Consider the following 26,963-nt stretch of genomic DNA (forward strand, 5'->3'; position numbering starts at 1 on the left):
AGGTCCCTCTGACCAGGGCCCTAGCGCTGAGCGCAAAGGCCCCTGCTCCCGTCCCCACAGTCCCTCCCTGGGCACAGGCCTCGAGTCCCTGGTAGACCCCAGCAGACGGGGTGTCCCACCTCCCCAGCCCGGGGCCCGGGGCCAGCAGCAGGAAGAGGCAGCCCCACGTGAGCCCCTGTCAGCACAGCACAGCCTGGTCAGCGTCCTCTCCAGCCCCGTCCACGCCCTGCTCCGCGGCCACCCAGGCCCAGCCCAGAACACACCCCGGAGGCGGGGTGCACTGTGTACATGTCCTCTGGAGAGCTCTCGGAGCCCTTGGAGGTCAGGAACTTGACATCAAAGATGTCCCTGCAGGGAGAGGCATGGACAGTCAGGCCTCCACCCTTGGCCACCGGCCGCTCACCTCCGCCTCCATCCCAGCTGGGAGCCTGAGGGAGACCGGGCAGGAGCAGGAGCCCTGGAGGGGACAGTCCAGTCGGTGGACAGATGGAGGCTGAGGCAGGGGATGGGGTGTGGGGGGAAGGAGGAAAGGTGTGGGGGGAGGGGGACGTGTGGGGGGCAGAGGTCTGAGGGGGGAGGGGCATCAGGAGTGGGCTATCAGACAGGTGGTTGGCTCAGACATTGGGGGCAGGGCCTTAGGTGAGGGGTGTTACATGGGCAGGGCGTGGGGTGTCTCAGACCAGGGGAGGTCGGGGATGGGACAAGGTCTGGGGTGGGTGGGACAGGGACGAGTTGGGACGGACACAGTGGGGGGGTCAGGGGGAGGGGGTAGGGGCCGGACGCACTGCCAGGGGACAAGGCCATCGATGGAGGTGGCCCTGGGCCAAGGTGTGGACAGAAGGCTCCAGTGTAGCCACCCAGGCTGCCCGTCCTCCTGGATCCCTACACCCCCCCTTGTCCCGCCCAACGCGTCCCCACCACCAGCAATGGAGGAGGACACTGAACACTGAAGCCTCCCCCTCGCCCCCCAGGCAGTTCCAGACACGGATACTGCAAGCCTTTCTGGGGGCTCCCTCAGCCTCCAGGGGACCGCACCCCAACTCCACCCTGCAGCCCCTCGCCCCTCAGCACCTTGGACAGCAGCCGGGGTGGCACCTGAAAGTGTCGGGATCGCCCAGCCGCCGGGCCCATCCACCTCCCTGGCAGCCTGAGGGTGGAGCATGTGTGGCCTGGAGCCCCCAGGAGCTGGAAGAGGCAGGAGGGACCGTCCCCTGGGGCCTCCGGAGAGAGCGTGGCCCTGGGACACCTTGAGGGCAGACTCCTGGTCTCCAGGCTGGGGGAGGATGGGTGCCTGTGGTTTTAAGCCCCAGGTTTGTGCTCGTCAGTGACGGCCCTCTCGGGACCACGTCTGCCTCTGGAAGGAGCAGCCACACGGCCTCCCGGACGGATGGAGGAAAACACGGGCTTCAGGCTGCAGAGGGTCCCAGACAACCCGTGACCAGTGGTGATTGCCTGGGCCAGCGGTGCTATTAATAATTAATTCCAGCCCTCCCACCAGGATGGGAAGCTCATGTGCCCCGACTGCAGCATTTCTGGAAACTGAGCTGAAAGGCAAAAGGGAAAGGACAGACCCAAGATGAGGAAACGGTGGGTGGGGCTGGCTGGGAGGCAAGCAGCTGGTCACCCTCTTCTTGTTCCTGTTCTTCCCCACGGTGTGCAGTTTAAATGACCAGAGACAAATGGACGTGTCTGTGTGGGGACGCGGAGAAAGCCCCAGAGGGCCGGGCCCTGGGTCACAGGCAGAGGCCGCCCTCCATCCTTCCCTCTGTCCATCCCTACCCGGTCACACGAGCCTGACCGACCCTCTCTCCACACCTGGGCATACGAGGCCGTCCACTGTCTGTCCACCCTGTTGTCCATTGTCAACAGCTGGATGAGACAATGCATCTGTCCATGCAACCTGGGCAATAAATGAGCCTGCCTGTCACCAGAGAGAGGAAGGGTCCTGCCACGTCAGCTCTGGGTCCTGGAACGCGGGACGGGATCAGCTTGGGGGCACTCTGGGAACTCGCCTGCATGTCAATGACAGTGTGACAGGAAGCCCTGCACCAAGTGCAGGGCAGTCCCACTGTTAACGTCCAGGGCCCTTCTGGTGGAACCCACCAATTAAAGATGCCCGGGCACCCACATTGCATACCTATCCCCACCCTGGGACCTCACAGACCGTGGGTACAGAGGGTGGCGGCAGTGTTGGGGGTCGGTCTGTGAAACGCTGGGTTTCCTCGTGGTGACCCCCTCACCCCAGGCTGAAGCAGGGATGTGTCCATGGGGCCGAGAGGAAGCCAGGTGACAAGGTGTGTGGTGTCCACTGACCGACCCTGCCCTCCCTGGGGGAAGCGGGCCTCCGTCGTCCCAGCGGATACCAACCCCCTCCCAGGTCCCACATCCACGAATGAAATGCCAGCACCGGACTGAACCCACTCAGGCCTGACCCCTGGACGCACGCAGCCCTGTCGGCTGTGCAGTGCAGGGTGACCAGAAGGGACAGGCCGCCTGGCAGATGGCCGACCCAGCCCGATGTGTACAAATCCCCCAGACGCTGTACCCAACACTGAGGCCACACGGAGCCCTGGAGGGGACGGCGGCTGAAAAGCTGCAACGCACCCAATTTCACAGCTGCCTTCCTGCTCACACCCAGGTGAGCCAGCCAGTGACCTGTGCTGGGGACAGGACACGCCCCGGTGAGCATCCCAGGGGTCAGGAGAGCCCCACTCCCTCACCCTCCATCTCACGCCCACGCGTCCCACGAGTCACTGGTGCTCCCCTCCCTCCCGGAAGCCTTAAAGGACGAGCTGTGGGCTGTTAGCAGGGTCTTCCCTCAAGTGACTCCCTCGTCCCTCTGCCTCTGCCCCCCACACCCGGCACCCTGACGACCCCCTGCACATGCACAGCGAGTCACCTCAGAGCTCAGCCCGGCCGCCTGCAGCCCATTCCCGCCGCAGTGGCCGTCACCAGGCAGTAAAGGACCCCACGCGGGCCAGGCGGGTGGCATCACACAGCAGGGGAGGGAGCCTGCGCAGGAAGCCACGGGAAAGACCCTGGCCGACCAGTGAGTGTCTCCGGGCCTCTGGGTTCCAGGGCCACCCCACGCCCTCCTGAATGGGCCGTCCAAGTCGGTGATGCGGGCTCCACGCGCCTGTCAGGCCCCGAGCCCGTGTGCCCTGCGGTTCCCGCTTCCTCGGGATGACACCCAGTTGGTCCGCGGTCCCTCTGTCCGCCTGAAGCCCCTCCCCCAGGGGACGGCCCAGCGGCGCCAGCGCTGAGCGAGCAGTAGGGGGCGCTAAGTCACCACGGAAACGTCGCTCTGGACACCCTGTCCCCAGGGGCGGGCGGGGAGAGGAAGGCGGACCAGTCCAGGCCACGGGGCTCTGCTATCATTTCCCAAGACACGTGGACCCGCTGAATCTGGAGCCCAAGTCCCGGGACTACCAGCCAGCGCAGACTTCAGAGGCTGCAAGCACGGTCAGGACCCCTGCAGATGGCATCGGACGCCCAAGACAAGCTCTGAGGCCCCTGGGCATGGGATGGGACCCCCAAGGCAGAGCGCGGGACACCTGGGGAGTACTGAGCGCCCCCAAGGCAGGGTCTGGGATCCCGGAGGATGGGTGGGACCCCGAAGGCAGGGCTCGAGACGCCCAGGGATGGGAAGGGACCCTGGGGCCGCACGCGGGCTACCAACCCGCGGCTGGGTGTGAAATCCCCAAGCAGCTTTTGGAACCCTCCCAAGCCGGACTCGAGACCCCAAGCCAGAGTCCGGGACCCTGGGGGACAGGCTCGGACCCTCCAAGGCAAATCTCGGACCCGAGACCGCACTCGGTCCCGCAAGCAGAGTGCGGGACCCCTGGGGACAGTTAAAGACCCCAGGACCGGACCCCAGACCCCGCGCGGAGGCCGGAGCGGGGCGCGGGAAGGCGCTGGGTCGGCGGCAGCGCCCACCGGCCGTCGGGGACCGGCTCCTGGCCCCACACACGGCGCTGCCCGAACCGGGACGCGCCGCGAGTCCCCTGCGCAGACTAGAGGCGCTCACCCCGCCCCCGCAGCGACCGCACACCAATCAGGCGTCGGCGAGCACATGACGCCGAGCGACCAATGGGAAGCCTGCGCCTTAGCACGACCCCGAGGCCCCGCCCCATCGCGTTCCGGGGGACGCAGGATGTGGGCCCTCCGGGCCGCCGTCCGCCCGAGAGCATGGCTGTTTCGCATGGTTGTAAGGGCCGCACCGCCGCTGCCAGCCTGCCCCGTACGCGCGCTCGCCGCCTTCGGCCCCGGGGGTCCAGGGGACCTGCGGGGTAGAGGGGGCGGAGGCCGGGGCCCACGGGCGGATGGCTGGAGAAGCCGAGCGGGAGAGGAGGACGAGGAGGAGCCAGAAGATGCGGAGGAGGAGGAAGAGGAAGAGGAGCTGCTGAGGAGGGACCCTTTGCTGCCGGCGGGGACGCAGCGCGTGTGCTTGGTTCACCCTGAAGTCAAGTGGGGACCGGGAAAGCCGCAGCTGACGCGAGGTAGTCCGGGGCTGAGCCACGGGCGGGGTCTCGGGGGCGGGACTCCGAGGGCTGGACCTGATAGGGCGAGGAGCTGAGGGGCGGGGCGTCGAGCGCTGTACTTCATAGGGCAGGGAGCTGAGGGTGCGGTACTTCGCAGGCTTGAACTCAGGGCGGGAAAGTCCAGGGGCGTGGCTCAGGGCTGGACCTCATGGGGCGGGACTTCGAGGGCTGGACCTGATAGGGCGGGGAGCTGAGGGGGCGGTACTTCGGAGGCTTGAACTCGGCGGAAAAGCCGAGGGGAGTGACTCAGGGCTGGACCTCACGGGGCGGGGCTCCAGGGCTGGCACTCAGAGATGGGGTTTCTGAGTGTCGGACGTGGTGGGGCGGACACTCTGGGGGGCTTGACTCTGAAAGTGGGGCTTGCTGGGGGGTGCTAGGGTCCGGGGCAGAACTGAGCCTCCCTCCCGACCCGCCGGGGAGCCTGCTTGAAGCAGCCCTCACCAAGGACGCATTTTTCCCCTTAGCCGAGTGGCAAGTGGCAGAGGCGGAAGCACTGGTCCACACGCTGGACAACTGGTCGGTGGTGGAGACGATGGTGGTGCCAACGAAAACGCCGGACAGGAAGCTCATCTTCGGCAAAGGCACCTTGGAGCACCTGACGGGTGGGTCCAGCGTTCCTATCCCTGTCCTTTCTCTCATGTTCTGGAGAGGAACAGAACAATTAGACGCTGTCACTCTGCAGGACCGAGGTGGCCTCGGGGGAAATTGGATCAGATATGGAAAAAGCCTGATATCCCCACGGGAACTCCTACGAGGCCCCAAGGGCGGGCAGTTTAGAGTAGGGTGCAAGCCGGCCCCCAGCCCCCAAGCCCAGCTCAGCCTCCCAGCTGCCTGACACCCATTCTCAGCGCCCGAATGTGGTTCCTGCCTGTGGACCCTGCTCTCCTGGGACCCCCGAGAGCCCCCACCCCATACTGTCGTCTGGCTCACGGTTCAGAGCAGCGAGCACGGCAGCCGTGCCGGAGGGGAGTTGCTCACTGCCTGTGTCTCTCCCCGGGTCTTAGATGCATTCAGTCCCCATGGGGTCATGTGACCTCCATGTGTGTGTTTGTGTGAGTCCCACACCCCTGAACATGGACCCCGGGCTCCACCTCGACCCCGACCCACACCCCAGACGTCCCCAACACCGTGCTCAGAGAGTCCGGTGACACAGCCAACCATAGTGCAGGGTCATCCTGTGACAGTCGTCCTAATGGGACCCTCTCTCCCTTAGAGAGAATTAGAGGCCTGACGGGAATCTCAGCTGTCTTCCTGAATGTGGAGAGGGTGTCCCCGTCCACCAAGGTACTGGAGGTCATGCTGTGTTGTCCACCCTCTGCCGAGGCCTTGCTCAGCCTCTCCCACAAGGGACAGAGGACCCAGGGTTTCGGGAGTGTCACGTGCCCCTCACTTGAGGTCCTGCAGTGTGCATGCACCCCGTCACGCGCTCTCCTTCCCTAGAAAGAGCTGGAGGCCATCTGGGGCGTGCGGGTGTTCGATCGGTTCACCGTTGTGCTGCACATTTTCCGCTGCAACGCACGGACCAGGGAGGCGCGGCTGCAGGTGGCACTGGCGGAGCTCCCCCTTCTGAGGTAGTGGCACGACACGGGCTCGCGGCCCACAGCAGGACCCCTTCCTGTTTCCACCCGTTTGACTGTGTTCAAGTGTAGTAAGGACAGAACCTTCTGCCTGTGAGGACGTCACCCACAGTGGGGCCCTGTGTCCCCAGCGGTGCAGGCCCATGTGTGGGGGGGGGGCCCAGTGCACTCGTGCTCCATGCAGAGTCCCCACCCAAAGTTCTATCCTCGTCTTCGCATGGGACATGTTGTGCCTGCTCCGTTCTCACTGCATGGGCTTGCGTGTCTTCTCCCGGCTACTGAACTGCCCTGTTGCCGCACCAGGTCCAACCTGAAACACGACATTGCCCGCTTGGACGGACGAGGAGGGGGCTCTCGCTACATCATGGGGTCAGGTAACATGTCCAAGTTTTTGTCACCAGATGCTGGGAATGGGGGGTGTCACAACGGCCACCTCTTGGAAGGGGACAGCATCCCTGAAAGTCCTGGTGGGGCCAGGGCTACACGTGGGGCTTGTCTGCAGTCAGTCCAACAAGATAGGGGTCCAAATGGTCTCCTGGGGCCGTTGTAACAGGACCACAAACTGAGGGCTTAAAACACCAGAAATGCGTTTTCCGCCAGCTCTGGAGACCAGGAGTCTGCCCCCAAGGTGTCCCAGGGCCATGCTCCCTCTGCAGGCCCCAGGGGACGGTCCCTCCTGCCCCTTCCAGCTCCTGGGGGCTCCAGGCGTCCCTGGGCTGGTGGCCGCGTCCTTCCCATCTCTGCCTCCGTCTCCATGTGGCGTCTCCTCTGTGTCTGTGTCCCTGCTCTTCTGTCTCTGATGAGGACACTGTCATTGGGTTCAGGGCCCCCTGATCCAGGACGACCTCATCTCAGATCCTTCACTCACTTAGTCCCATCTGCACAGACCCTGTTTTCACATACTTTCCCGTCCCTAGGTTCTGGGGGTCAGGACATGGACACATCTTTGGGTCACCACTCAGCCCACTGTGGATATTGGGGGCTGTGCTTCAGAGGCTCTTACTTCCTGCCGAGTAAAGGGGAGCCTGGATGACCTCAGAGGGCAGAAGTTGGGGGCAGCTGCCTGGGTACTTGAGCACTCCTGTCTGTCCCCCACAGGGGCCTGCACCCCACAGTTGGCTCTTGCCTCGGTCCCCAGGGGTGCGCACTGACTCACCCCCTTGGCTGTTTCCAGGGGAGTCTTTCATGCAAGTAAAGCAGCGTCTCTTGAAGGAGAAGGAAATGAAGATCCGGAAGGCCCTGGACAGACTCAGGAGGAAAAGGCAGCTCCTGGGAAGGCAGCGGAGGAGGCGGGAGTTCCCGGTGGTGTCTGTCGTGGGGTACACAAACTGTGGTGAGTGGGGAGGAGCAAGAAATGGGGAGACACACAGACTGTGGTGAGTGGGGAGGAGTGAGAAGTGGGGGCCGCCTGCCCTGGTGCTGCTGGTGTATTTTAGGCGAATCTACTTGCAAACACGGCAGGGCTGCAGGACTCACCAAGGGCTGGCAGACAGTGAGAACAGACTGGAACGGGTGACCATCTGCCCGGGGCTTCTTGGGGTCACGGCACCCCTCCCAGTCATGTCACTGGTGTGTTTACTCAGTGCCCGACTGTGCACCGGACGCCCTCAATGACGGAAAGCTGCTAAACTCTCAGCCGTAGAAAAAACTTGACGTTTTGAAGTCCGTTCACAGTAGACCTGGTCTTAGAAGATAAGACCGGTTCAGGTTTGTGAGGTTTGTCCGTGACGCTCGCGTTAAGGGAAATCTCGTGTATGAGACAGAAGTCTGGGTTTCTTCTGGAGGCACAAAGCTCGATGTCACAGGCACCTTAGGTAACCAAAGAGGCACCACATTCACGTGTTTGCTGCCATTATTCACTCAGTAAGCATTCGCCGAGCTCCGAGAGGTCCAGCACTCTGTGAGCTCGCTACATACGGATGTGACACCGCCGGCAACCCATCATCAGCACCTTGTGGTCTGTGTCCAGCGAGGGGGTCCCACAAAACCCGGACCACGTGTAGCTTACAGAAGTGCTGAGTACATGCACACGTGTAGTCGCAGCTGCCGGGAAGTGTGGATGCCTGTGTGTGCCCGTCGGCCAGACAGCCGGGGCCTCGTCACCGACACTCCCTTTCGGAGGTGGCAGCTCGGTGTCCGGCTGTCCCCGGAAGCTCAGCCAGCCCCGGGGACCCGGTGCCCTCCTGCCTTCTAAGAGCATGTGTGCTGTGAGTGGACGGGGGTGGACACTCCGCTGTGCATCCAGACGGCGCTGTCCTACCCGCCCCCTCCACGGCACAGGTCCCCTCCCACTGACCTCTGAGGCAGAGTGAACCCAGTGGCCACCAGGAGGTCTCGGCCCGCTAGCCAGTTCCTAGGGTGGCTCCAAACACGACTCAGGGTCACAGAGAGGTAGGTCCCTTTTGTCAGGAAAGGCTGACTGGAGAGGACGTCCTCTGGGGGCCACCTCAGATACACTGCCCTGCCTGTGTGTACCATCACCCCCGTCTACACCGTAAACCTCGTCTACACCATCTATACTGGCTCCCACTCCGTCTACACTGTCCCCTGCCTGTCTACACCACCCCTCTCATTTATACCTAGACCCCCATTACACCCTCGTTTTCCTACACCACCACCCTACTGTACACACACCCCGCCCATCTGACACACACAGCGTACAGCCGGACTCCGTCATCACCCCGTCTACACCGTCACCCACCCCAGCGCTGGCTACACCACCGTGATTTGCCCTGATTCGCTCCTCCTGGCTCAGGAGCCTGGACAGCCACTGCTGGGTCTCCCCACGTGTCCCCAGGGCCCCGCGGAAAACTCACAGGCACTCAGGCCGCCTCTACCCGACGTGTGAGGGTCAGACGTGACGTGGAGCGGCCCCTGGCCCAGCGGCACACGTAGGACACGGGAGGGGCTTCCATGCAGCGTGAGCTCTTGTACCCACTTCCAGGAAAGACCACGCTGATCAAGGCGCTCACAGGAGACGCTGCCGCCCAGCCGCGGGATCAGCTGTTTGCGACGCTGGACATCACGGCCCACGCGGGGTCCCTGCCCTCCCGGATGACTGTCATCTACATGGACACCATCGGCTTTCTGTCCCAGCTGCCCCACAGCCTGATCGAGTCCTTCTCCGCCACCCTGCAGGACGTGGTGCACTCGGTGAGTGGGGGCTGTCGGGGCACGCGTCACGGGGCCGGGTCCCCTGACACACGGCACAGCAGGGGGCCGGGTCCCCTGAACATGACACAGGTGGGGCCCGGGTAACCTGAAACACAAAACAACTGAGGGATGGGTCCCCTCAAATGTAATACAGCAGGGACCAGGTCCCTTCACATGGTATACAACCCGAGGCCAGGTCCCCTCACATATGACATGGCGTGTCCTGGATGGCGTCCCAGGACAGCAGGCTCAGGAGGACTGGTGACACCTGAACAAGGCCTGGGGTTTAGTGAGGAGATTGTACCCATGTCAGCCCCTTGGTGGTGACAAGCACCCCTTAATGTTTGAGGTGACAGCACAGCAGAAGGGGGGTGATGGCCACGTGCCAACTCTCGCATTATGTAAGTTCTCTGAAAATCTAAAACTTCTGGAATGAAACCTTTTTGAAAAAACTTAAGTTTTTCCGAAAGAGTCTAGAAGTGAACACCCGAAAACACAAAGGGCGCCTTTTTCCAGTGGCCGAATTACATGTAGCTTTTGTTTCCTTTTCTGAATTTTCCAAATTTTGCATAAGGAACCTACCTGTAAAATGTTTCAAATTAGGTGAAAAAGCGATGTTTAAAATGTGAAATAGCAGAACTTCTAGGATTCACAGGAGGGGGACCTGCCCACCGCTCTGAATGAACACCCGCTGGGTGGGTGGGTGGTCAGTGCCTGCACGGTGGGATGTGGTGTGGACGCCGAGCGTCCCCTTCGTCCGGCTGGACTAGGAGGGGCCTCGTCACTGTGCCCCTACTCTGTGGCCCCCCCAGGGGCCAGCCACCCCCACCGGGCACGGGGACCGCGTGGGGTCAGCACCCACCCTCAGTCGTCCTGCTCCTGGGCGGTCTCCCGTGTGGACTGGCGGGGCTGGTGGCCCGCATGTCCCATCACATGTCCTGCCTGGTCCCTAGGACCTGATCGTCCACGTGAGGGACGTGAGCCACCCCGAGAGCGAGCTGCAGAAGGCCAGCGTCCTGTCAGCCCTACGCGGCCTGCAGTTGCCCGCCGCGCTGCTGGACTCCATGCTGGAAGTGCACAACAAGGCAGACCTGCTGCCCGGGTGAGCTGTCCCCCCGCAACCCCGGGGGCCACCACATGTCCCCCACACAGCCCCCCTGTGCTCAGGGAGGAGGACAGGCCACCACGGTGTCCCCCACACAGCCCCCCTGTGCTCAGGGAGGATGGGTCAGAGTGCCCATTTTCCACGGCTGTCAGGCACCTTTTCCTCAGAGCGTGGGCTTGGGGTGCATGCTCTGAACACCTGCACCTCCGTGTGCCGTGTATGTCACCCCGTCACTGTTCCCGTCATCTGACTGTCCCACGGAGCCCTGTCCTCCCCTGGGATGGGCCGCAGCAGTCACAGTGGGGGCCCCATGGGTAGGGGGACCTGTGGGGACTATCACCTGCTCGTCCTGTGGCTGAGCGGGTCTGCGGGCCTCCCCCACACAGGTACAGCCCGGAGGGACCACGTGTCCTCGCTGTGTCTGCCCTCCTGGGACTCGGGCTGGAGGAGCTGAAAGCTGAGGTGGAAGACGCCATCATGAGGGCAACAGGGAGGCAGGTCCTCACCCTCCGTGTCCGGCTGGCAGGGCCCCAGCTGAGGTGCGTCGGGCTGTCCGGTGGGCGGGGCGGTGGCCCTGAGTGGCTGTCGGGCCCTCGGTGGGGACAGGCTGCCCACAGAGCTGTGTCTCTGAGTTACCCACTCACCTGTAGCCCGGTGTCCCCGGGTAACTGACACCACGGGGCCATTGGCGGTACCTCCCACCAGTGACGCGGGTCCCACTGTGGCCTAGGGCTGCACCCCGGGGTCAGCCGTCCCACGAACAGGGTCCTCGCCTGTTTTCTCAGCTGGCTGCACAAGGCAGCGACGGTGCAGCATGTGGAAGTGGTCCCCGAGGCCGGCGTGGCCCACGTCACCGTTATCATCAGCAGCTCCGCTTATGGCAAGTTCCGGAAGCTCTTTCCAGAATGACAGGTGGCCTGTGGCCTGGGGACCGGCGTTTCAGCCGCAGAGGTAGGCAGGCGGGTGTCGCCTGGTGGCCCCCCCCCCAGGTCGGCGGTGCAGGCGGTGCGGGCGGTCAGTCTGAGGGACCGCACTCGGCAGTCCCTGCGTGATGGTCAGCACGCTGTGTGGGCCCACTTCCCTTCCAGATCTTTCCGCTACGAGACATGAAAGCCTAGTCCCTGCGTCTGTACACCAGCCTCTGTGGCTCCTCCCGTGCGGGCTGCCTGCAGGACGGTCTGCCGCAGCGGCCACTGAAGGACGCAGATGCAGTTTCTTCGTCCCCTGCGTGTTTCGCAGTCACAGCTGCCCGGCCTTGCTCTTCCCCAGCCTGACGTCAGCGGACTCATCACCAGTGGGTCTCCCCACAAAGGCAGAGGACAAAGAACACGTGTCGTCACGGAAGCAGCAGGCCAGGAGTGCGATGAGTGTCCCCGGAGCCACTAAGAGACCACACGACAGGAACACTCGCCTCTCACAGACGGGGCACATGCGTCCATCACACACGTTACTTGTCACCCACAGGAAACATGAAACGGGGCATCTTCTCAGTGACCAGGAGGCTCCATCCTGGAGCAGAACTGGCAGGACCCCGTTGCTGACACTCCGAATGCAAACAGCCTCCAGGACGACCTTCCTGGTGCCAAGTGGCTGGAGGGCCTGGGCACTCAGGCTGATGAGCCCTCAGGGGCACCGAGAGCCAAGCGACTGCAGGTGCCATCCGGAAGTGCTGCAGAGACGGGGTTCTCTCTCTCTGTCGCCCCCTGGCACCCAGGAAGCTCGTTGTTTAATTATGTCCCTTAGAGTTGCATCCGCATCACAGGGCCCAGGACCTGGGCTCTCAGGACCCCCGGCTGCGTGCGGAGCTGCACGTCTGGTCCACACGGTGGATGGGGCTGCCAGCTGCCCAGGGAGGCCGTGTGGCGCAGGACAGCCGCCTCTAGGACAGTGACAAGGCCAGTCCAGCAAACCTGGGCCTCAGAGCACCTGCTTCTCGGCCTGCTTCAGCCCAGCCCTGGGGATCAGCTCCTACGGGGGCTCCGAGGAGACCCTGGCAGGTGGGGGGCGTCCTGCTTGGGCTGTGCCCCCAGGCTCCCGGCCCAGCCTGCTCGCCAGCCTTTTGTCGCCCCGGGGTGACCATCCCCACTGTCCCCTGGCAGGCACCTCACCCATCTGTCACGGGGGATGCCCATTTCCGTCCAGGTCCAGCCTCCAGCTATGGACCACCCCACCCCACGGCCTCCCCGTCTGGGACATGCAAGCCAAGGCTGTGGGGGGTTGTGGTCTCTGGTCCCTGCTCTCCTGGTCCCGCCCCTGACGTCTGTCCCCTCCACACCCGAGTCCCCACCCCAAGGACTCAGAGGGGAACAGAGAGCTCAGTCCCGGAGTTGCCTCAGACTCAGCCTGCTCACTGCAGGGTCCAGACCCCACTGTGGAAGCAGAGCAAGGGGGTCTCCAGGAGGATGAGGCAGGGGCCTCAGAGGGCCCATAGAAAGGGCTGGGGTCTCAGGGGACCCGGAGAGAGGCCTGTAGGTCTTGGGGGGCCCGGAGAGAGGTTTGGGGGTCTTGGGGAGCCCGGAGAGAGGCCTGGGGTCTCAGGGGGCCCATAAAAAGGGCTGGGGTCTCGGGGCCCAAGAGGAAGGGCTGGGATCTCAGGGCCCCAGAGAGCAAGTGTCGGGCTTCCCATGGGGGGGCAGGTACAAAACCCTCCCACCCCTCTTCCCCCCAGCATGCAAAGTCTCCTGAGACCCCCTTTCAGTAGACAGGCTTCTCCCCTCACAGTTCCGGGGTCCACTGTGCCCAAAGGAGCCCAGGCCCTGAAAACGGCCCCTCCCGTGTGGGTGGGAGGGAGGCCGTCACAGGAAGGGGTCTGGGCTGAGCAGAGCCCCTGGGGGCCCCACCACGTCTCTGAGGAGGAATGGTCCAGGGATGGTTTGCACAGAGCTGAGACCGCTGTGTGAGTAGTGGCTCATCCACAAACTGTTCAGCGGTCACGTGGCCACGCTGGGTGTTGTGAGCATATGACGTGAGCAAGACCGGCCCTGGTCCACGGCAGCCTGTCCCCACGTGTCCACCCCGGAAGTCGCCCAGCAGGTCCACACCCCTCTGGTACAAGGCTCTGAAAGTCATCGTTGAAATTAAATCCAGAATCTTGGCTTACTGTCCCCGCGGAGAAGCTAAAGATAATATGAAACTCAAAACACTGATCTAGTCCTTGCGTTCATACAGCAAATAAAAATGGGAGGAAGGAGGCAGGATTTGAGGGTTTTTTTAAAAAAAAACTCCTGAATTAGACAATTCCTGTTGAGCTGTTCCTGACACAAATCCGGGGTCCTCGTAGGATCAGAGCGAGAGCACGGTCGTTATGTTAGACACTTGCTATGAGACGTGGTCCTTCGTCTCAAATGGACATCCTGAGCTCCGAGCTCCGTGGGGAGAGCGCACGGAGCAGAGCCGGGGACTGACGCAGCCAGCAGGCTGGTCCCCTGGATTTCAGGGGCCATCGTTAAACAACAGCATCCTGGCAGCAGACGCAGATTTTCTTTCAGAAAATGATCCCAAAGAGAACACATTGCAGCACACATTGTCTTTTTCATGACTGACCCAAGAAAACCTAACGTCTGATGCCCTTCCATTTACGAGGAATATTCCAGAAACCGAGCTACACAGAAATTCCTAGGAACCATCCTAAGGGATGTGAGATAAAAAGTGGGTGGGACCTGTCCTGTGTCTGAGACCTTGAGCCACCCGCTCTAGAAAGCCGTGTGTACAAAGGGAGGCATTTCTGTGACCTTTGCACTGCTGGGCGTGGGAAGAGAGCCAGGGCCTCGAGGAAGATGCTGAGCCTCCCAGAGCAGTACGGACACCACAGGAGCTGTGGTTTGGACCCCTGGGGGCAGCAGGGGTGGGTGTCACTTGTACCCGTGGGGTTTTATCCGGTGGAGGTGCCTGAGCCAAGACCAAGGGGCCAAGCCACTGAAAAAAGTATAGATTACTTCCGTTTCCCAAGAGAAGCCCACAGGGCCACGTTTGCAGAAACGTGAGGCCACAGCGTGTCCCTGGGGACAGGACGAACAGGGTAGGATTGGCTAATCTGAAGAATCCAGCAGGCTCTGAGTGACACAGCTGGCCTCCTGTCACCTGGTCGCTGCCCCGGGGGACGGCGTGGGGGGAATGCTGGCCTGGTGTGTGTTGGGTGACACAGTGGTTGGCATGCACGTGACAGGTGTTCCCAAGGAAATGGCTTTCATCTTAGCAGCCAGCCTGGCCTGGGAGGGGCGTCTCTCCGGGTGTGGCAGCCCCCAGACGCACAGGAAGTAGGAACGTATGCTCAGTGTCATCGGCACTGATGAAGCGTGGATGCATAATAGAGAAGGACGGCGTCTAAGAAAGCCCGTGATGAGGGGAGGGGAGCCGAGGCCAGTGACACCCCCTGTGGTCTGGGGACAAAGGGAAGACTTGTGGGGTGGTCGAGGGGCCGCAGGTAGGACCACGCCCATGGCAGCCTGATGTCACCACCTGAGTAGCAGGTGGCCCCTCTTCTGGTGGAGGAAGGGAGGGCCTGGGGACCTCAGTCACGGTGGCCGAATGACAGAGCAGATTCTGCACAGCTGGGAGGCTGTGAGGACAGGTGTGAACGGCAGCAGGACCGGCATGGACACAACACCCGTGCCCTACACCTGCGTGCCCTAAACCTGTGTCCCAGGAGGCCTGTGGGAAGGGGGAGCGTGTGTGCTGAGCCCCATTCCTGCTCATCTTTGTAACCAGCTCCCAAATGTCAGAAGACACAGGACAGCCAGCGAGGCCCCGGGAAGCCTGCTGGTCGTGGGAAGGGAACAAGCTTCACTTCACCAGAGTTAGAAAGGGTGGTTCTATTATTTAAACAAGTAGATTTCTACCCATTCAGTCCTATCGAACAACGTGGCATTATCAAGGGCTTCAAGCAGCTGACAGGGTGTCACTGCGCTGCTTTCAGAAGCCCCAGGTGAGGGGACGCCTCTGAGCCTGCCGTGGGCCACCAGAGCACGGCCAGAGCCCCGCAATTCCAGGTGATGCTTCCCTAGAAGACGCGATCGCTTAACCGTCTTTAATCATCATGAGTCATGGAATCGAACCCCAGAGACACCGAGAACGGTGAGGCCGGGGGCCGCCAATGGGGCACTTCTGTCAGGGAGGACGCTCGGGGACCCTGCCTGGGGCTGCCGGCCCCGTGCTCGCCCTGTGTGGCCGAGAGCTGAAGCAGGGGCCTGGGCGCGGCCCGCATGCTGAGCCTGAGAAGGACACGGTCAGCGAAGCAGCTTCTCGTTCAGTCTTATGACGTCGTGGACGAACGTGTCGGCACCGATGAAGTCCCCCGCGATGATGTTGGTGCAGCGCGTGCCGGGCCCCGGGCTCTGCTCCCGGACCCACGCGCTCAGGTACGGCAGGTGGGGCAGCGTCAGCTTCCTGAGGGACTGGGCCGGGTGCGCCAGGATGTACTCCAGGTTCTCCGTCAGGTTGATGCCCGCCACAAACAGCCCGCCTGAAACAGGAAGGGGAGGGATGCGCGGTGTGTCCGCTGCCCGCCTGCGCCACGTCACCCCCTGCCGCCTTCTGACAGCACGGGCTCCGCACGGGGTCACATTCGTCATGCTTCCCCTTACAGAGGACGGCGGGCGAGCGTGTCCCCGAAGAGGCCCACGTCCCAGTCCCCCTGTGGTGGACAGAATGGAGGTCCCCAAAGATGTCTGTGTCCACCTGTGACTGTGTGACCTTCCACGGCAAATGGACTTTGACATGCGATTAAATTAACATGGGGACCCCTCCTGAGATGGGGGATCATCCTGGATTCCGTGGGTAAACCCTAAATGGAATGACAGGGGTCCTTATAAGAGGGGGGCAGGAGGGAGACCTGAAGACAGAACTGGAAGGTGAAGCGGTGATGGAATGGGGGGGTGGGGAAGCTGGATGGTGATGGACTGTGACGTGGGCCACGCGTCCAGGAACGCGGGAGCCTCTGGAGCTGGCAAAGGCGAGCAGGCAGGGTGTCCCCAGGAGCATCCCGAAGGAACCAGCCCTGGGGACCCTTCCCTTTAGCTCCGTGGGACAACGCATTTCTGACTCTGCCGTCGGAACTATGGGAGAAGATAGCTCTTGCTTTAGCCACCAGGTTTGTGCTATTTGTCACGAAAGGAGACTCATGCACAGACTTTGTCAGCCAGTGGTTTTCAGGTGGAGTCCCCAGAGTCATGAGAATACCTGCTGACGAAATGAGGGGCAGGCCTGGGAGGCCCAGTGTCCACCTGTCGGCCCAAAGCCACCTGCCTTTGACCATGGAAATAAAATACTGAAACCACGGACTCTGAAAAATAATAGACACGGAGCCCCTTTGACATGGAGCTGAGCTGCCCTCCCAGAGGACGGCCTGGCATGTCTGACACCTCAAACGTGTGGATGCTGAAGCAGGACAAAGTCACCTCAGGACGGGGCCTTAGCAACCTGGTGTCCCAAAGAGCTGTTTGCAAAGACAACAAGACAGCAGGTGTCGTGACTCCAGGACGGATGACTCTGGGCTGAGAATTAAAAACACTGTTCAGCATCAGCGTCACGGTGTCACGTTATCTGCACCAATAGCAACGCCTTCCTTCTGTGATGTCATGGTCCCCTCCCTTTGTCATAAACACCCCTGGCCTTTGTGTCCCCATCGGAACACTGTCTGGGCTTCTGCCCGAGTCAGTGCTTCCCGAATGGCTACTCTCATGGATCTCAGATAAATGCTTGTGACCTGTCACTCTGAAAGTCCTCTCACTGGTAGGTGAGCGGCTCCATAATCCAGACGTTTCCTGTCTTCAAGCCAACACTCACATTAGAGCAGTAACACCACCTGCCATCACAGCAATAAACGAGGAGGGACTTACCTGGCATGTTTGCCAGGAAAGGGCTGATTTCCTTAAGGAAACTACCAAACCGGGAAGACTCGGGAGGAGAACCGAATGGGAAACACAGGCTGTGGGCACCATCGGCTGGGAGGCTGCACGCACACACATGTCTACGTGCATACACGTGTATACACACCTGTACACACGTGTGCAGGCACACATGTTGGTACATGTGTATGTGCACACACACATTAATATGTGTGTGCACATGTCCACATGCATACACATGTATACACACACCTGTACACACATGTGCACATGTTCGTACATGTGTACATTTGCACACATTAATACGTGCATGTGCACACAGCTATATACAGTGGTATCTTGGTGTTCGAACATCTCTGTTGACAAACATTTCGGTTTATGAACACCGTAAACCCGGAAGTAAATGCTTCGGTGTTCGAACACGCCTCGGACATCGAACATGTCACGTGGTTTCCTCTGAGGGCAAGATCCTGAGTCCCAGCTGTCGGCTGTTTTCAAATGTTTCAGAACTCGAATAGTTTTCCAGAACGGAACACGTTGTAAATCCGAGGTACCACTGTTGCACTGCTTTTAAATCTCTCGCTTCACGCCCAAAGCGAGCGTGGGGCCCGAGAGCTGTGTGTGACCCACGTCTCGTGCAGGAACGGGCACCCACCTGGGCGGCCGCAGCTCTTCATGTGCTCCAGGTAGCGGACCAGCTTCTCCGGCTTCACCTGGTCCCCCCACCAGTAGGGTATTGCTGGCCACAGCTCCCTGTGTCGGTTCACGGTGCACTCGTCATCGTAGGACAGGATCACCTGCTGGCCCCGCGCCCACAGCTGACGCAGTGTTGGCACCTCCTGCAAGGGGAGGGGTTGTTGGGGTGCTCGTGAGGGAGTGACGGAAGGAGACATTGGGGTGTCTGTGGGGGGACAGTGATGGGGGCAGGGCAGCCTCCATGTCAGTGTCACGGTGTTTGGATTGTCACAAGGACAGACACGCCGTAACACAGGGTCCCACACCGTTGGTGATCACAGAAAGTCCCCTGGTGTCCTGTGCTACACGTAAAGGGACCAGTACTGCTGTCCGTCTCAGGCTTGAAGTTAAGTTTCCCACCGCCCTCGTCCTTCCTCTGTGACATCTCCAGAGGCACTCGGAATGGCTGCTGCACCCCCCAGGCACCGTCTCCCCCATGTGCGCTGTGGGAGACCCGAGTGAGGGGGTGTCCCTAGGCTGAAGGCAGCACTGTGACCACCTGTATTGTAGCCCAAGTCTCTGAGGTACCAGGTGTCTTCTCCTGACCTTCCAGGAGGTCACAGGAGAAACACCAAACAGAAGGCTTGAGATAATTTGATGTAAACTCAAGCTAGATGGTCATGGATTTAACTCCTCATGCTGCCTGCAGACTAAGGGAGGGCACGCGCCAGCCACTACCAGCAAACGGAGAAAAGTACCTACTTGATTAAACCACAGGTTGGGTTACAGGCTGAACTGTGTCCCCCTCCCCAGAATTCACATGCTGGAGCCCTGACCCCCCCAAACCTCAGAATGTGACTGTACTTGGAGACGGGTCTGTAAAGAGGGGACTAAGGTGACATGAGGTCATAGGGGTGGGCCCTGACCCAACAGGACTGTGTCCGTATAAGGAGAGGATATGACAGACTCACACAGAGGGCACTTAGCATGTGCTTAGGGAATCAGATGCTGTGGCAACTTCTAAATAGGAGTCAGGTGTGACCCAAGGTTAAGAGAAGCATCTAGAAGACCCTGTTAATGGCACCAGAATTATCTCAGCATCACGCACGGCGGACCCAAGTGAACAGATGGGGCCTGTGTACAATCCCACCCCACCCCTGCCCCCACCACGGAGCGGGATGGGGGAGGCCATGCCCGTCTCACCCCTCGGGGACACAGCATGTCCCCAAAGATGTTCTTGATGCAAGTGGCCAGGTACTCGTGAAGGTCGTCTGTCATCCCCTCGAAGTTCCTGCACGCCAGGATGACCACCTCCCGGGGGTGCTTCTCCAGCCACTCAGAGATCTCCGTGAGCGTGTCCTGGGTAGGGACAGGAGGACGAGTCAGGGACCCACTTTCACAAACATGCATGTGGCCTGTAGGAGCCAGGGGTGAGGTGCAGGCTCAGGAACACAGGATGGTCAGGAATGCCAAGTGACTGACTGCTGGACGCCAGCCATGACCCGCCGGGAACGGCCGTGGGTGTCCTCCCTCCTTAGGAGACGCCGCGTCCCACCAGGAGCGGCCATGGGTGCCCATTGCTGCCCGAGCCCTTGCCGGCCATCCCCTGCCCCCCGCGCCCACCTACCTCCACCAGCACGCTCGTGTACACCATGTGGACGAAATGCAGGTTCTTCTCGGAGCCCTGCAGCATGTGTGCGACCCGCAGGTCCAGGTACCGCACCCCGGCGTCCAGCTGCTCCGTGACACTCAGCACCTGCGGACGAAGGACGGTCGTGTCTGCCGGGAAGGCGGGCGGGCAGCTCCCACCTTGTCTCAGCGCCGCCTGTCGGGGGCTGGGAGGTCCGTGAGACGCCCACCATGGGCCGTGTCATCTGATATCAGATCGGCAGTGAGTGGTGCCTGCCGGGGCTCGGGCAGCCACTCGGGCCTTGCCTTTGGGACCGGCTGTCAGAGGACACTGGCCAGGGGAGCCGCAGATCGTACATGGGGGGCCCTGTCCTGTGACATAGCCATGGCGGCCCTGTCCCTGCAGCCAGTGCCCCTGAGCCCTGACACTGGACTCAGGACGTCCCTGCAGGGTCCCCCCTCGCCCTCCTCAGGCCATCACCACTACCCCCAGAGGGGTCTCTGGGCCTCAGCAGCACGAGGAAAGTCGAGATGGAATGGAGGGAAGACAAGGCCCTACTGTGCACCCACTGATGGTGCACAAAGCAAAAGTAATACAACAGAGAGAAGTAGGAGAAAGTGCTGTGTGCCCTCACACAGAGCGGTGGTGTAAAAGGAGAAAATTAATACAAAGATAGAAAACGGGAAGGAAAATGGTACTTTCCTTCTTCCCAAATGATTAAGAAAGCAAAAAGTAATATTAACATGAAAAAGTAAAAGAATATGGCACTAAGCTCCCTATGGAAAATAATAATCAAAATAGAATTAATGTAAAAAGAAAATAAAGAACATGACACTGCACCCTATACACAAAATAATAACGGGAAAAATGAACAATAATATGAAAATGAAGGGAAAGAACACGGCACTATGTCCTGGACATATCAATACAGAAAGTAAAAAAATCATCGCAACATTAAAACGTTGAAGAAACGGTGCTGTGCTCTCTACACAAACTATTGATGGGAAACCAAGAATGTGAAAATAATTTTTCCACCCTGCGGGCCCTGCAGGGAGCTCAGGCTGCTCCTCCCCTGTTGACAGTGGAGAGCAGAGGCCCACTGTGTGCACGGCGGGCCCACTGTGTGCACGGCGAGCCTACTGTGTGTACAGAGGGGCCTTGGGAGGCTCAGCCCTTGGCCAGCGACCTGAGTCCCAGAGACACAGACGCCCTGTGAGGACAGGTCTGTGTACCTCGGGGCCGGACGTGCCTCTGACCTACAAAGCACAGTGAAATTTACACATGACGCCGTGGCCCACGGCTGACCCTGCTTAGATCTGGGGACACGACCCACAGTGGCTGGCCCTAAGAGGCAGGATGGCGTCCACAGCGTTTTCCCCAGGTGTTTTTGTTACAAAATTGAGGACACCGCACTGTTCCCTGAGCCATCTGCCTGGGCATATTACATAGTAAGCAGCTTCCGATGACAGCGGGTATTTCACAGAAAAATCACTTTCAGCGTCCGCATAACTTGCCAATTGGTGGACGCACCGCAATGGCTGCGCTGGACGTGTAAGTACAAAGCCGTGGTTATTTCCTCAGCGGACTCTACGGCGGCTTCCAGCCGTTCTGCACACACCCCCCCCTCCCCAGATCCCCTCGTTGCCCCAGCACTGCGGGACCCAGCACAGCACCCCCCTTCCCTCCTAACAGGAGTCAGGAATGTGGTTTCCCAACGTTCCAGACCTGCTTTGCACCCTGGCACTGGGCCACCCACCTGGGTGACTGAAACTCAGAGCAGAGCAATTACAAAGGGCGGAGCTGGGATGAGCAGGAAATCTGGAAGACGGGGCCCCCAGCGGAGGGTGCAGAAAGGGCTAGGGGGTCGGCGGCTCCCAGGTGGGGCCTGCGTGGGTGCCACCTCCGGGCCCAGGCCAGCTGCCAGGCCACAGCCGGCCGGGCCTCCCCACCCCAGCCTGAGCGACTCTGGGGGGCCCCTTGTCTGTGGCCCCCAAGGGCCACCCCTCCCGGCTGCTCACCAGGCTCTACAGTCAGCTGCACACACGGGAGAGGGGCTGTGGGTGAGGGTCAAACCCAAAGGATAAAGGCGAGACAATTGTGCCGGCCGGAAAATTCCGGAGGAGACACTGCCCTCACCCCCTCGCTGAGCATTTACTGGAGAAAACGTGTCAGTGAAGGTTCTTTCTGCCTTTTCCAAATGTGCCTGAATCCTGAACAAGCCTCTGGCCAGGCGCACAGCTCAAGGTGCTTCCTGTGGGTCTTGGGCGTCTGAAACGTGACAGGATGGAAACACCTGGCACCATCTCCCGGGAGCACAGGCCCTGACGCCAAGTACGAGGGTGACACTCTTCCCACCTCTGTGACACTCATGCCATCCTGGTGTCATTCTGATGCGACAATACACCGTGTTCTTTGTCTGCCCCCTCTGTAGGGAGGCGCTCCGGGCTGGGAGGAGGTTTGTTTTCGATTCTACTTCCCCAAAGGGACAGGGCGCCACGGGCCCAGGTGGGGACGCTGATGGGAGGCCCCTCCGGAGCCCAGGGCCCCTTACCTGGGTGACGGACCACTTGAGCACGATGGGCTGCATGATACACGGCAGGGCCTTGGCCAGAAGCTGCAGCAGCCGGGACTCCTTGTGGGAGATCGGGGATTTCTTACTCAGGCAGTAAGTCATCGTGTCATGGCTCCCTGCAAGCACGAGGGCACAGCCCCCCGTCAGCCCTCCAGGCCGCTGTGTGCCAGGAGCTGCCCACGGGACACACGGAGGACACGCAGAGGACACGCAGACCACCGGCACCGATGGTGGCCTCGAAGTACACGTCCACCCAGAACCTGCTGATGGGACCTGATCTGGAAACAGGGTCTGTGCAGACGCGACCGAGTGAGGTGTCTGAGATGAGGTCGTCCTGGATCAGGGGGCCCTGAACCCAATTACAGTGTCCTCGTCAGAGACAGAAGAGCAGGGACACAGACACAGAGGAGACGCCATGTGGAGACGGAGACAGAGATGGGAGGGAGGCGGCCACCAGCCCAGGGACGCCTGGAGCCTCCAGGAGCTGGAAGTGGCCCCTGCCTCCATCCTCAAAGCTGTCTCTGCCCCCTGTCCTGGAGCATCGAGGGCACAGAGCCCCGCAGGCCCGACCCTGGGCCGCCAGGACGTGCCGAGCACGGGATGGGGGGCCGGGAGTCGGAGGCAGGACACTCGCCCAGGCGGGAGGGGGCCGGAGCCTCTGTCCATGCTGCGTCCTGTGCCCTCAGCCCTCTCTCCCTCCTGTCCCCTCATCCAATGGACCAGCTTTCCTCCCAACTGGACGGCCTGCGGGCTGTGCCAGGGGGGCCCAGACCCACGCCCCACCAGGCCTGGAGCTGCGGTGCGTGGACCCATGTCCTGGGTGGGGAGCAATCCTGGGCCCTTCTCTGTGGGGGGGCCTGCAGACCTGCAGGCTGCGGTGTCCCCAGCCATCTCCACAGCGGGAGCACGGGCAGACACAGAGCGTGGGCACGTGACGCTGACCCTGTGAGGGCCCCTAGGGCAGGTGCGGAGCCTCCGTCCCACACGCAAAGGGCCAGGCGGGCACCACAGCTGTCACCTCTCATGGAGGGTGGGGCAGGCGGCACCAAGCCAGGTAGTTGTCAAGGAAACCAACCAAACACGAGAAACTTTGCAGAAAGCAAACGTCCCACTGGAAGCAGTGCTTTCTGTTTGTGTGAAGGGCCCGTGAAGGAGAGATGGGCCACGACCACTAGTGGCAGCGCAGGGCATCACGGTGGCCGAGGAAATGCTGGCATCGCAGCTGAAGTGACAACGGCCAGAGGCACCTTCGCCTCCAGAATGTTTGCAGTGGCTGTTGGCAGGCAGGGGACCCACCGCACGTGCCGTGGTGGCCGGGCGGCCATCTCTCCACTGTCCCAGGCACGGACGCCTCTTCCTGGAACAGCCCTCCCGCTCCGGTCACCGTGTGTCCCATCCACACTGAGACGTCTGTCCAGGGGCAGCCACAGTCGTGTTTTTGCAACAAAAATGGGCTTGAGTCCAAGATTCTTCAGTTTGATTAGAAAGTCCCAGAAACACATAGTGAGTCCTTCTTCTGGGGCCGACCTGACTTTGCACCGTCCAGGTGTCATGGGCAGAAGACGCTCAGCACCGCTCGGACGAGAGTGATAAACACGGCAGTGAGGGGCCTGAACTTCCAGGGGGCAGTAAAGGAGGGACGGGCTGGCCGAGGCAGCCCCCCAAGTCCCCTGCACTGTCATGTCTGCCCGACGTCCGTCTCCTGGGGTTCACCATGTGCCTTCCAGACCGAACCCGAGTAAAGCAGAGAAGGGAGGACACTCGTGTACGTGCGTGTATGTGCCTGTGACTGTGAGCGTGCGTGCACGTGTGAGTGTGGGGGAGTGTATGTGTAAGTATGTGTGACTGTGAGCGTGTGCGTGCATGTGTGTCTGTCCGCATGTGTGACTGGGCGTGTGTGTGTGCAGTGTGAGCACGTGTATGTGTGTGAGCACATGCACGTGCGTATGTGTGCACGTGTGTGTATGCGTGCACACGGATACACACACGTGTGCTTCTTGGCTTTCCCCACCCTCCAGCCTCCCTGCAGCCCACACCCCGCGGGGACACACAGCCCTCACCTGGGATGGAGAGGTGCTGGAGCGGGACGTCCCAGAGCGAGGGGCACAGCGCCGACATCCAGTCCGCGTTCGGGTTCGTGCTGCCCGACAGGCGTGGGTATCTGCCTGCCTCACTCAGCTGTGCGCCCATCAGAGGCGAAGCCATGGGACCTGAGGAGGGAAATGAGGCCATGGAGAGTTAACCTGGGGGTGCACGGAACACGCGCTCCTGGTGGCACAGGGCTCGTGGCTTTGAGGACCGAGAACAACAGGCTTCCTCCCAGGGGTGACGGGTGGTCGGGAGTGTGGGGGACAGTGGGGGCGAGAGAGACAGAGAGAGACAGAGAGGGAGGGACAGAGAGAGACACAGAGACACAGAAACACTGAGACAGAGACAGAGACAGATGCAGAATGAGAGAGAGAGAGAGAGAGGAAAGGCAGACACAGAGAGAAAGACAGAGAAGGACAGACGGGGGACAGGCAGACACACACAGAGACCCAGGAGCCCAAAGCGGCTTCCCCGGGGTGGCTGGAGCAGGAGTGCAGCCTCCAGCAGCCTCTCACCCTCGGGTCAAGCACTAACTCCCCCCACCCCACCCCCGGCTGTGGGAAGGGGCTCAGAGGTGAGTGAGCCTATGGGGCGTGTAATCCGGGGGTGGTGGCACCCTGGGACCCCAAGTCCCACCAATCGCCCCCACGGAGTTCAGAGCTCGGCCCGGTGTCCTGCTGTTTGCTCTGTGGCGGGAACTCTGCCTGCGAAAGGCTCCCTACGGCGCTGGCCGTTCCCTTAGAAGCACCGGCTGTCAGGGCAGAGCGCTGGGGCCAGGTCCCAGGTCGTGGTCAGCACTGAGCTGACTGCGGGGAGGTAGACACCCATTCATCCCCCGATAACAAGCCAGGCGAGCGCGCTGCTGGCCAGGCCTGGGGACCGGAGGCCGACAGACGGTGTGCCCGCGGTGGTCCGTGGGGGCCGCGGACGGGACCCGATCCCCACCCCCAGGTCCATCTGACACGAACGACCGTCTGTCTGTCGTCATGACGGTGGCACTCGAGCAGTGCCCGGGAGCACCCCACAAACGGCAGCCAGACGGCGGGTGAGTGTGAATTCCCAGCGGCCCTGGCCGGTGAGACACGGCCGACTCCCCTGTGACCGCCGGGAGGCTCCTTCCGTCCCACTTGGCACGTGCGGCTGGTGACTGGTGCATGTCACACACTCGGGAAATAGTTCTTAAGTGAATAAACGGACGGACGGACGGACGGATGCGCGCAGCCCGGGAACCCGCCGAGGGTCCTGCCGGGACCTCCCAGCGCCCCAAACACCCACCCCCCGGCCAGCGGCGCCCGAAGGCCCTGGCCACCAGGTCCTTCCCCGGCCCAGCGCGCCGCGGTCGGAGACCCCGGAGCCCAGCCGGGCTGCCCAGGAGTCTCCCCGCTTCTGGCCACGGACGCAAATCCCTCCGCGCCTCCTGCAGTCCCGTGAGCTGCTGGCTGCGGGTGGGGACAGCCTGAGGGACAGGCGAGCGGGACCTGCCCCGTGCGGGGAACGCGCTGGTCCTGCGGGTCTCCGGGGACTGTGTCCCCACAGACGCGGGCACTCACCTCCGGCCGCCACGGCAGCGTCTCGGCAGTTTCCGCCAGCGGCTCCACCTCCGCTCTCCTCCCTCCCTCCTTCCCTCCCGAGACTCAGACGCTTCCCAAAACACTCAGGCCCCGCGATTGGCCGCCTCCAGGACACCCACACCTGCGTCAGGGAGCCGCCTCCCAGGACAGGCCTGTCCCCAGCCAGGGACAGCGTCAGGCTGCAACCCCAACTCCAGAGCAGGACGCCACTGCGGGGACAGCACAGCCTGTGGGAAGCGGGGCTCCCGGTCGTGACAACCTCCAGTCTGTGGGAAGCGACCCTCAGGGGGAATGTCAAGGTGCCTGTCCACCGACATGGGGTCAGTGGTCAGTGGACGGGGACCAGAGGACGCCCTGAGTGTGACCAGGGGTCAGTGGCATGCCTGACCCTCTGACCGCTGTCCATTCTTGTGGTCACTCGGGGCCCAGGCCGGAGCAAACTGGACTTTCACCCCAGACCTCAGGTTGTGCCGTCTCTGCTGCCCCCAGGCCTGTGACCTTGGAGCCATCGGTCAGCACCCTGAGCCGCTGAGCTGAGCCCTTTACTGAAGTGTCCGGTCCTCTGCAGCCCTGACTGCCCTTGTCCCGGACCCACCCAGGCGGTCACCTCAGGGGGTGGAAGTGGATTTCCGTGGCGTGTCCACTCCTGCGGATCTGCCTACCCCTGTTGCCGACCTGTCTGAGCTGCAGGTGGCCTGGGGGCCAGCCCTTGTTTTACCGGGTACCACTCTTTCCTCCCTCTGTGCAACTCCGGCCCCATCTGCCTCCTCCCCGCTCCCCCCATCTCCCCTGTGCCCTCCCCCTCTGACACCTCCCAGATAAAGCCCCTCACTGGCCTCCTGCCTTCCTCTCTGTGCCCTCCATGCCAGGGCCCCAGGTCAAATGGGACCTCCAACCTTGACAACCGCTGAGGTCCCAGTGCCTGCAGAACAGACCCCCCCCCCCCCCCCCCCCCGCCCCTGTCTGGGAGGGCTTTCTGACAGCTGTCCTTCACTCACCTTCCCCAGGTAAGGTCTTCTCCACAGGAGACACTCACCTTGGACTTGTGACCTCTGGGATTGTAAGAGAATAAACCTGTGTTATTGTAGCCACCACATTTGTGGGCGCCCTCCCCTCTATGTCCTCACCCCACTGGGGGCGCCCTCCCACCCTGAGCCATCCCCTCCCACCCTGCACCCCCCAGGCAGCCCCTCCCCCAGCCTCAGT

The 26,963-nt window shown here is 61.7% G+C and overlaps 2 protein-coding genes across 4 annotated transcripts; one reads left to right on the forward strand and one right to left on the reverse strand.

The window, feature by feature from the left end:
- The first annotated feature begins 3,794 nt into the window (after positions 1 to 3,794).
- Positions 3,795 to 12,428, forward strand: GTPBP6 (GTP binding protein 6 (putative)). 3 transcript variants are annotated; one of them, XM_033107519.1, is made up of 11 exons: positions 3,813 to 4,499; positions 5,006 to 5,143; positions 5,755 to 5,825; positions 5,982 to 6,112; positions 6,422 to 6,492; positions 7,293 to 7,451; positions 9,063 to 9,271; positions 10,225 to 10,373; positions 10,763 to 10,915; positions 11,162 to 11,327; positions 11,465 to 12,428. In XM_033107519.1, exons 1-10 carry the CDS (start codon positions 4,073 to 4,075, stop codon positions 11,283 to 11,285), a joined length of 1,632 nt encoding a protein of 543 aa, XP_032963410.1. In that variant the 5' UTR covers positions 3,813 to 4,072; the 3' UTR covers positions 11,286 to 11,327; positions 11,465 to 12,428. The 3 variants fall into 3 exon arrangements, 2 of the variants coding, with proteins under 2 accessions (XP_032963419.1, XP_032963410.1); XM_033107528.1 differs by lacking the exon at positions 5,755 to 5,825 and having other exon boundaries at positions 3,807 to 4,499; positions 5,986 to 6,112; XR_004423164.1 differs by lacking the exons at positions 5,755 to 5,825; positions 11,465 to 12,428 and having other exon boundaries at positions 3,795 to 4,499; positions 11,162 to 11,300.
- A 2,740-nt stretch (positions 12,429 to 15,168) lies between these two features.
- Positions 15,169 to 25,844, reverse strand: PLCXD1 (phosphatidylinositol specific phospholipase C X domain containing 1). Its single transcript, XM_033107559.1, has 7 exons — positions 25,737 to 25,844; positions 24,159 to 24,308; positions 22,078 to 22,214; positions 19,524 to 19,652; positions 19,100 to 19,255; positions 17,877 to 18,060; positions 15,169 to 15,837 (listed from the first exon to the last, which is right to left on the reverse strand). The coding sequence occupies exons 2-7, from the start codon at positions 24,301 to 24,303 to the stop codon at positions 15,602 to 15,604; spliced, it is 987 nt and encodes a 328-aa protein (XP_032963450.1). The 5' UTR covers positions 24,304 to 24,308; positions 25,737 to 25,844; the 3' UTR covers positions 15,169 to 15,601.
- Positions 25,845 to 26,963: the final 1,119 nt, after the last annotated feature.

The sequence above is a fragment of the Rhinolophus ferrumequinum genome, chromosome X, assembly GCF_004115265.2.
Source record: "Rhinolophus ferrumequinum isolate MPI-CBG mRhiFer1 chromosome X, mRhiFer1_v1.p, whole genome shotgun sequence".
In the NCBI taxonomy this organism is placed as follows: domain Eukaryota; kingdom Metazoa; phylum Chordata; class Mammalia; order Chiroptera; family Rhinolophidae; genus Rhinolophus; species Rhinolophus ferrumequinum.

Coding starts and splice junctions, on each gene's coding strand:
- GTPBP6 (XM_033107519.1), top strand. CDS start 4,073: ATGACGCCGAGCGACCAATGGGAAGCCTGCGCCTTAGCACGACCCCGA. Junction 6,113..6,421: donor GCGGAGCTCCCCCTTCTGAG/GTAGTGGCACGA, acceptor TTGCCGCACCAG/GTCCAACCTGAAACACGACA. Junction 7,452..9,062: donor CGTGGGGTACACAAACTGTG/GTGAGTGGGGAG, acceptor ACCCACTTCCAG/GAAAGACCACGCTGATCAAG.
- PLCXD1 (XM_033107559.1), bottom strand. CDS start 24,303: ATGGCTTCGCCTCTGATGGGCGCACAGCTGAGTGAGGCAGGCAGATAC. Junction 19,653..22,077: donor TCAAGTGGTCCGTCACCCAG/GTAAGGGGCCCT, acceptor CTTCGTCCGCAG/GTGCTGAGTGTCACGGAGCA. Junction 18,061..19,099: donor ACATGCTGTGTCCCCGAGGG/GTGAGACGGGCA, acceptor CTCCCCTTGCAG/GAGGTGCCAACACTGCGTCA.